Raw genomic sequence first — 9955 nt, 5'->3', positions numbered from 1 at the left:
CAATGTTGGGGTCAAAGTGCTCATACGTTAAAACATTACCATAAAAAGTCTAATGGTGTAAAATCGCATGATCTTTGTGGCCTGTTGATATCGCCATGTAATATATTCACTCCAATTATGTGGCATGTATCACCGTCTTGTTGAAACCACATATTCTCCACTTGGTATTTTTAAATAGCAGGCAAAGAAGCAAAGACATAAAAGTATAAAGATAGGACAATTGATACGTAAACAATTTTCAACAGATGGCTTTTCCTCTGTTGTTACGATATCATAACAACAGAGCAAACAATATTAAACGTTTTAAACGCTATATTGCAAGCTTATAAAATAAAAACATATTTTTTGAGTACAGATTTCTAATTTTATTTACATTTTATACACACATTATCGCGTATTTGCGTTTTTATTGTTAACATGCCTCTGTTATGCCTGACTCCCCCTGGATATTTTTTCATAAACTATTTTGTCAAAATGCATTTTGTCGAGTCTTTACGGTTTCTATGTCTTTGAAAGAAGTCGGTTATCATATGACAATAACCGTCGTTTTCGAAAAAGTAAATTACAATCACACAACCACCAAATGGACAGCCTAACAGTCAAAAAAGTTAGTTGCTCCATTCAAAGACGCATCTGCATCGAAGCATGGGACATCAACAAAATATATGTTCGATAGTTTCTTTTTCCTCTTCGTCCTTGCATTGATGACAATAATTCACCTGATTTTACTCCCCTTTTGAAAACAGAGATTTGATTCTGCAGTAATTTGTTATGGTCCCTACGTTTTCCTAATCTCTTTTCTGTTCATATAAATTAATGATTTAGATTTTGATGTTCAAGAATTGCCATTCAATATTGTTTTTAATTTCTTAATTTCTTCTTAAAAAAGAAGACCGATTGTCTGCGATCTATATCAAGCAAAATTGTCTGATACTTTCACTTTGTGTCACTACGACCTGAAAGCCAACAAAGTCTAACAAAAAGCATATCCCGCAGAGCAGATTTATACTAATTAACTTCCCAAACAGCCTTGACTAACTCTGGTGCTTTGTATGAGATCTTAATTGAAAGTTCGTCAAAGAAACCTCCTGTATCTGTGCCTTCTTCCATATTTGTTCAGTCCATGACACAATAATGTGATGTATGAAAACAAAAACCTTTGTTTTTGTCTCGATCATCTGTCAAATTTTTCTTTATAATATTTTACATGGTTGACAATTGGTCTGTTCCAGTACTTTTTTAATAGTAAAGCTTGTAAAAGGGAAACATTTCAAAAACGTTCTCAGTACAAAATAATTTGAAAAGTTCGAGAACGCAAATCTAGTAAATATGCCTACATTAGATGGCAATACTTCAAAATCAACATAACAGCCAATCAGAAGTAGGCATTCCTGTTTACCATTTTTACTTGACCAAATTTCTCGAGTAAAAAGTTTACAAAAAGAACGCCATTTTGTTGTGTGCTCTCTTAAATGTTATTCAATGTTTACCAGTTTTGTGGGTTCAGGAACGGGTTTCGAGTAAAAAGTTGCAAAACTTGTAAAATTAGTAGATTCTTTTAGGTTCTGGAACGGAACTAATATTGCACATCGAATTCAAGTAGAAATTACGCACTTTGACCGTTAATCAAGAAATCAGCTGCTCTAAATGGACTATCTACTCATTGTGCCATGGTTCAGTCTGTATATATTGATAGACCATCAGGAGGAAGCTCAGGATTCTTCGGGGTTTTGCTATTTTAAATTCATCAACATTAAGGTATGGGGATACTTAAATTGTGTCTATTGTGACAGAGTTCGTAATCACTTGTCAAGTTTTGGACATTTGAGTGCCCATAATATGAAGTTCGCCATATCCCTATATCCATCATCATAAATGGGCTGTTGGTTGCCTGAAAAGGAGTTACGTATAAACTCCTGAATATTTATTATAGTATTCAGATCAGCTGAGGAGTGCTTTTAGGAGCGCCGGATAAATGTATTGCTGCCGATTTTTGTCCACTACTTATTTCGGACAACAGCGTTCTCTTCCTCAGTGCCTCCCATCAGACAAAATATCCACCATAGGACAACTGCATCATATAGCCAATGTACGATGAACGGTGACAGTCACCAGTTCTTCCCTATTGAGTCGTTGCAAGAATACAGAGTTATCAGACTTTCTTTCCTCTACGTTCCTTTTCCACGTTAAAACTAATGAGTAAATACAGAAATGCCATTGAATTTATATTTCAGGTCTCGTCTGACCTTTGAAAATAGTTTTTGATTTAAACGCTGCTTTTGTTTCTTTAAACAGTCTACCATATGATCACATACTTTCCGTTATTATCTAAACGTTGTCATACATCGCAAATTATCGATTACTTATCGATATATCGTTTAGCCACAAATCAAACTATAGAACCCTTGATATTTGTTGTCAGTAGAACAGTCAAAGGCAACGGAGGAAGAGGAAACACATTGATTGGGAGTGCTTCTTCTCGGCATCTCGAACAAAAACAAGTGGAATTTCGTCAGTTGCTGTTTGTTCATCATCACCAATTAGCCGGGCTCCAAAACCAAACTGTTTTCCATCCAAAATACTATGCTGAGCTTAACATAATAATAAGACACACATAAAACAACATGGAGCAACAACAACAGGTGCTTAAGCGTTTACAACGCATATTCGAAGTATTTCTACAGGAAAATTTTACCCCCACAAATAATGTTTATTTTGAAAAGCTCATAACACACTTATCGGAGAAAGGTAAGCAGCCAACAAGAAGAAGACGAAGATCGCAAGTTGTTTTTGTATTTTGGCGTATTGTTGTAATGTCTGTATTTAAATTTGATTCTAGATAATCTATTTGTGTTGCAAGCTCCGTTCGCCATCGAATGGGTGGACAAGTGTGTGGCCATACTGAACGAGGATTTCAGTAAAATTAATACCAAAGTAACATCGTTTATGTTCAACTTTTGCAGTATCATGTTGAGAAATGAATGGGTGCTGGTAATGGTGCGCGAGCGGCAGATAATGGACAAGTAAGTGTGTGCGATTGCTTGTAAGATAACAAACAGAAATCCTTATGTTCATTTGTTTGCTTTCAGAGTTCTTCACATCATTGAGAGCAACAAGACGCGCTTCAATCCATCGATTAAGCTGGGCTGTATACGACTGATGGCATCGATATCACGTTACAGTCTGGGTATGGCTTACATTGCCAGCAAGAAATGTTGGCAATATCTGCTGGAGCTCTGTAATCGTGATCATACCTTGTATGTGGTTCGAGAAGCCCGCCAATTACTTTACGAAATAATCTATACATTTTCCGCTAAGGCCAAAGATGAAAATGTCGTCCGGGAAATATTACATGAAATTTTAAAACCCATACAGGAAAATGTTTTCAAAGTGGGTAGTGAATCGATTATGGTTAATGTTGATGATTCCGAGTTGCAGCATAAAATGTCTTCAACATTGGATTTGTTGTCGTATTTATTCGAACAGACCTTGGAATCGGATGAGAAAACAAACATAGCCAACTTATGCCAAACCTATTACAATTTGGAATTGACCATATGGAAATTGGTGGAAATGACTCAGAACACACACTTCCTTTACAAAATTCTCAATACCTTGACAAGTCTTAACTTTGCCACTCTCGTTCAGGATCAGTGGGATGATGGTATTATAACACCGGAAAATTTCAATCGTTTTGGTGTGAATTTTTACAATACAATGAAATTTTGTGTTTCGCGGCACCAGCTGCGGAGTTTCATTAAAATTGCCGAACTATATCATGTACTATGGAAAAAGTTGGGCACTCGTGCACCCTCCGAAATACAAATTGAAACGGAACGGGTGAAATTTGAAAATCAGCTGATCACTTTGCAACTAATGCCGCTACTCTTTCTGCTGCGATACGGTAGCCTTAGTAAAGAGGAACTCTTCGATAATTACCTCATGAAGCTATTTGAAATATCCTGTGAACACACGCTGCGTATTTGTTATCGTTTTCGTGATGCCATAATACCTTCGGAAAATTCTTCACTGCTAGCTGTTGCCGATTTGGCCTATAAGGCAATACATGGCATATTGGCAATGCAAAATATTTTGGAACGTGAACAGGCCATATTGGTGTTTCAGGCAATGATATATGCCATGAAAGAGTTTATAAGTGAATCGAATACAATGTATAGTGAAGATCGCAAAATCGAATTTGGTAGTCCACCAATGTCCGATACATTTCGTAATTGGGTTGGCCTAGAATTTATGGTCACCATACCGAATGTGTTGAATGCCATACTGAGTGGTCTGCAGACACTCATCAAACGTTATCGAATATCATGGAAGGAGAGCATCGAAACAACATGTGTCGTTAATATGGTAGCTGTGATATTGGAAAAGCCAAATTTAACGCAGGCGGTAAGTGCGAAAGTGATATTAAATTTGAAATTTTAGTTGAAAAGGCGAGACAGTTTTTCCAGATATTTTAGGATTTAAAAAATTTTAGATTTGGATTTTTTAAAGATATTATTTTTTTCCAAATTTTTTTTTTTTAAGAATTTTAAAAAATATTTTTTTCAGAGACGTGAATTTTTTTTCAAATATTTTTTGATATTTTATTATTATGATATTTTAATATTGAAAAATTTGTATCTTCATTTCAATTTCAGTCTACTGTTCAAGCTCTGAAGCTGGTTCAACTTTCCATAGAACATTTCCTATCGCCCAATATGGCCTTGTTGGTGGATAATCTCCAGGGAAGCGGTTTGGTATGTTTGGGTCCAATTATTGTTAAACGATTTCATGACATTTCCTGGGAGGTGAGAGACAGTACCTTGGAGCTGACAACATCCATTGCAAGCATTTCAAGAGTTAGTAAGTATTATGTTATTGAAAAAAAACACACTTCGAAAAAAATAATGGCTAAGATTTTTTCTATGGAAGAAGTTCGTAACCTGAGGATTTTTTAAAATCAAACCTCAGGATTCCATATGAAAGAAAATCCCACGGTCCGTAGGAATGATTTTTGTCCATAGAAAAAAGTGGTCCTCTGGATTTTTTTTGTGAAAAATAGAACTGCAGAACCCTATGTAGGACCACAGAAACCTACGGAAACAAATTGTGTCATTAGGAAACTTTGGCTTTTTAAAAAACAATCGGACCTGAGTATGGTAGATGATCGATTAAAAAAAATATATCTCATAGAGCTTAGATATTATTATTTTTCTATAAAAAATGTCCATACCCTGTATCCTGAATATTAGAAAATTGGGGCACAGAACTCGAAATTTTTTTTTTTCTATGTTCAGGACCCTTTTTCAATAATAAATCGGTACTTAGGAACCAAAGGAGTTTTTTTAAAGTCCGTCTTCAGGGCCTATAAAATCCAAACTCAAAATAACGAGGAATTTCAATAGAAAAATCGGTGCTCAAGGCCGTATTTTTTTCTAAAAAACTGCCTTCAATTGTCTAAAAAAATTAGGTCTCAATGACGCGAGCAAATGTCCTTCTGAGGGACTTCGCTCCTCGGTGCACTGGAGGTCTAAGAGGTCCGTATAGGTTTTAGGGTGCTCTATAAATGTTCGTGTAGATATTGAGGAGCTCTATAGAGATCCGCTTAGGTATTGAGCACCACTATAGAGGTCTGTGTAGGTATTAAGGAACTCTATAGAGCTTCGAATAGGCATTGAGAAACATTATAGAGGTCCGTATATATATATATTGAGAAGCTCTATTGTGGTCAGTCTAGTGTTGTGGAGCTCTAAGAGGTGCGTGTAGGTATTGTGGTGCTCTATAGAGGTTCGTGTAGGTATAGCGGAGCTCCATAGAGGACCGCGTAGGCATTGAGTAGCTCTATAACGATCCGTTCGGCTACTGAGGACCTCTATAGAGTTCTGAGTAGGTATTAAGGAGCTCTATACAGGTCCGTTTAGTATGTACTAAAGGGCTCTATAGGTAACCTTTTTATGCCCTGAGGAGAGAGGTCCGCGTATGTATGGAGGAGCTCTATAATGGCCCGTTTAGGTACTGAGATGTTCTGTAGAAGTCCGTGTTGGTATGAGGAGCACTATAGTGGCCCGTGGTACTGAGTAGGTAGGTGCTGAGGACCTCCATTGGGGTGTTTATATGTACCGAATGGCTCTTTAGATACCTTTTATGTATTGAGGAGCTCCACATAGATCTCCGTGTAGTTATAGAGGAGCTCTATATAAGTTTGTATATGTACCGCGGGCACCATTTTAAATTTCTTAAAAACGAAGTGAGGCACCAGCGAAATTCTCATAAATATTCTTCTACAGAAAAATCGGATCTCAGTGACTTGAGGAACTGTTTTTTTTTTAAGGAATAATAAATCGGCCCTCGGGACACTAAAGAGTTCGTGCTACAGAAATGTTCTACTTTCCATGACGAATTTATTTTCTATAGAAATTTTTCGGGAATTTTGTTTTTTCGATTACCAATTTTTTCCACAAAAGAAACCCTTTGGTTCTTGGGTAAGAATGTGTGTTCTATTTAATTTATTTTTCTTTCAGAATTTCCAGCGTTCCAAAATTTCCTCTATGAAGCCAAAATGTGCCCTATAATTTTGCAAATGGCCAAGCATGACCAGGAGGCCTATGTCAGGGCATCGGCGCTAAAATGTCTTTCCAAAATGGCCATGATAAATGTCATTTGGGAAAATGATTTAAACAATACCGATTTGATTGTGAGTTCTATGGAATTATATCCGAAATATTTTATACTAAATACCCCTTCCCTTGCAGGAACATTTGTTATTTGTTTTATATAATGAAAGTGAGGGCATTGTGCGGAAGGAGGCTGTCAAAACCTTGGCCGTTATATATGACAATCGCAAAATACCACCACAATATATGGATACCTTCTATTCGACCCTAACACATTGCCTCATCTCCGATCTACATTGGGAGGTAAAAGTCGAGGTACTGCGTGTCTGGGATTTGGAATTGAAGAAACAATTCACGAATCAAGGCATGATTGATGGCACATTTCCGACAGTGACCTTTTCCAAAGAATATAAAAAAATCGTTACCCTCAACGAAAAAGAGATTAAATTGCGGATCATAAAAGTTTTCCATGAGCTGTCACAGCGGGGCTGCTTGGATGTTATGTTGAAGTGCCTGCAGGAAGATTGTGATTTGGAGGTGTTGAAAACGGCTGTATGCATTGTCCACAATCTGCTGGAACAGCTAAAGAAATATAATTTCGAATCGATGATTGATGAAATGGAAAAATCACCGAATTCAAGTTCCACAAATAGCAGTGCCAAAAATACCCCCGCTACAAGTCCGATGCCTTCGAGCGTTCAACAAGATTTTGAGTTAAATAAATTTGGTTTTTGTGAAACCAATAATAATAGCAAATTTATTGCCCAACCATCTGCACCCACTGTAACAACAGCACAATCATCACCTCACCCACATCCCCCATCCTCGCTCGAACAAACCCCTCTCAATTCCGAAGAAGCAATCGATTATATTTTACAATCGCAGGATATCAATTTACTGGTCGCACAATATGAACAAAAAATGGAACTAATGAATAGCGGAGTACCCATTGAACCACCCGTATCGAAAATCGATACAAATCTATATAAGGCCTATACAACGGTGGGCGTTATAGAATTTATGCGTGCCATAAAAAGTTTAGACTTAGATATGCTATTGAAAAATCACAACGATTGGCTGTTGGGCTCCGAGAGCTTTATATCATTGTTAGATGACATAATTGTGGCCATCAAATGCGAAGATGATTCATTGTTCGCTGATTGTTATTAAAAGTACTGGAAACGAGTGTTTGAAATATATGTATATATTTTTTATATATACATACTACGTACACATATTATTTACTATAATATACGTTATTTTTTGTATAGTTTATACGGAAACATTATTAAATTGTATACTATGTATGATTTTTAAATAAAGTGAAATAATTTTTAAAATATGCCATAAGCTGTTGGGGAATTTTAATTTTAAGAGAGAAATTTGAAGTGAAAGGATTCATGAAGAAAAAATTGATCTCACAACCTTGAGGGACTTTTTTAAAAGAAACATCAGATAAACCTCTATAGAGGTTTATATAGTTGTTTACGAACTGTTTAGAGGTCCATGCAGCTATTGAGGAGCTCTATAAAGGTTCGAATAGGCATTGTGGTGCTCTATAGAGGTTCGTGAAGATATTGTGGTGCTCTATAGAGGTTCGTGTACGTATTGAGGTGCTCTTTACAGGTCCGTTTAGGTGCCGAGAGGTTTTATAGAGGTCCATGTTGATATGATGAGCATTATAGAGGTCCGTGTAGGTACTGAGGAATATTCAATATAAGATTGAGGAGCTCTATAGAGGTACGTGTAGGCACAGCCAACAGAGGTCTTTGAATGTGATGAAGAGCTCTGCTAATTTCGTGTAGGTACCATGGGAGCTATATTTTAACGGATTTCACGAAACTTAACACACTTCATCCTGGACTTAATTCAGTTCGCTATGCAAATCGAAAGATATGTGGGGACTTAGGTGCATCATTTGAATAAAATCGCATGTAAAAATATATATGGGAGCTATATCTAAATCTGAACCAGAACAAGTCAAGTTTAGCGGCTCCACTCGAATCATTTTGAAATTTTCCATAAGTAGTCCTCCTTGAGCTGATTACAGTGATATACATTTTATGTGGGGGAAATGCATACTTCTCGAGATATGAGCCATATTTTGTTTAAAACAGACGTTTTACTATTGCCACCAAGGCTATGTTAATTTACTTACTTCTAGTTGTTTAAAATTTCCGAACTTTGATATCTGTTAAGGCTCATTGTTCGAATCAAAAATGAAATATGTTTCTCCATGAAGAATCTCATATTTTCAAAATAGATCTTGTTCACGATCGGTTACAGTTTGAAAACAAATGGCACATAAACTAATCATTCACAATAGGCATTCTCCAATAATTTTCAATAATAGGTATGTTCGCTTACTACAAATAAAGCCTACTAAAAAGTTCACCTAGGAGGGGAAAACTGATGTTTTTAAATTGGACTTTTAATATTTTTGAGAACTTTACTTGTTTTTTTTTCTACAAATTGCTTCCACTACTAGGATGTTTGTTATTGAAATTTGGATACATCGATCCACATTTTGGTTTGGTATAGACCTCTCATAGCGTCACTCCCCAATATTTAGTATTTTGGGCACGTTTTTCAATCGTATTGGCTGTAATTTCATATTTTGGATTCTCATTGAACTGAAAATTACCATACCAAAATTGATCATTAATATTTTTCAGCAAATCGGCTGCTGCTCTTTACGATACTCTTTTGAATTTCTTCCCCTTTGTAACTTTTCTTTTATGGGTCACTATAAATTTGCGATGATTTTTTAAAGAATATTTTACAATAGCCTTCAATTTTTTTAAATAATTTTTAAAGAGTCTGAATTACCTCTATATAAAATCGATCGGATTTTAAGTCTTTTGAACTTTGGAATTTTTCAAAAATATTATTATAGAGTCTGAATTGCCTTCATATAAAATCGATCGATTCGATTTTAGGTATTTTGAATGTCCGCATAGTAGGGTGGAGGGTTTTAAAACATAACGACATTTACTTGTTCTAGAATATGTGTATACTGTCACAATAGGCGTGATTTTTTTTCAAAAAAAAGTCTGAACAGGTGAAGATTTTTGTAAGACAATTTTACAGTGGCCCATTATTAGTGTAAATTTCTTGTGGTGCCTTTTTTCAAAGTTCAAATTGCTTTTTAGTTGATTTTTCTGGGCATACAAGGTAGACCGATATTCAGGACGTTGATGAATTATTTTTTATAGAAAATAACAGGACACTGAGGAATATTCTTCTATAAAGAAAAAAAAATCGGAATAGGAATTGATAATTTTTTCAAAAAAAAAGTGGCCATGGCCTTATGTTTTTTATAAGAAAAAATTGACTTTCAGGAC

At 35.8% G+C, this 9955-nt stretch overlaps 1 protein-coding gene across 1 annotated transcript; it reads left to right on the top strand.

Annotated features, from left to right (window-relative positions):
* The first annotated feature begins 2620 nt into the window (after positions 1–2620).
* LOC133328863 (uncharacterized) lies at positions 2621–7787 on the top strand. Its single transcript, XM_061537373.1, has 6 exons — positions 2621–2748; positions 2840–3023; positions 3090–4404; positions 4656–4860; positions 6519–6691; positions 6750–7787. Exons 1-6 carry the CDS (start codon positions 2625–2627, stop codon positions 7779–7781), a joined length of 3033 nt encoding a protein of 1010 aa, XP_061393357.1. The 5' UTR covers positions 2621–2624; the 3' UTR covers positions 7782–7787.
* Positions 7788–9955: the final 2168 nt, after the last annotated feature.

This window comes from Musca vetustissima, unplaced genomic scaffold, assembly GCF_032173495.1.
Source record: "Musca vetustissima isolate MV318-11 ecotype Yass unplaced genomic scaffold, APGP_CSIRO_Mvet_v1 utg48367, whole genome shotgun sequence".
Taxonomy (NCBI): domain Eukaryota; kingdom Metazoa; phylum Arthropoda; class Insecta; order Diptera; family Muscidae; genus Musca; species Musca vetustissima.
Note: the sequence above shows the minus strand (reverse complement) of the source record. Positions and strands in the feature narration are given on the sequence as shown.

Bases quoted from the DNA above. Each gene is read 5' to 3' on its own strand.
- LOC133328863 (XM_061537373.1), top strand. From the start codon at position 2,625: ATGGAGCAACAACAACAGGTGCTTAAGCGTTTACAACGCATATTCGAA. The intron at 4,405-4,655 runs GTAAGTGCGAAA...TTTCAATTTCAG, and splicing joins AGCCAAATTTAACGCAGGCG to TCTACTGTTCAAGCTCTGAA. The intron at 6,692-6,749 runs GTGAGTTCTATG...CTTCCCTTGCAG, and splicing joins TAAACAATACCGATTTGATT to GAACATTTGTTATTTGTTTT.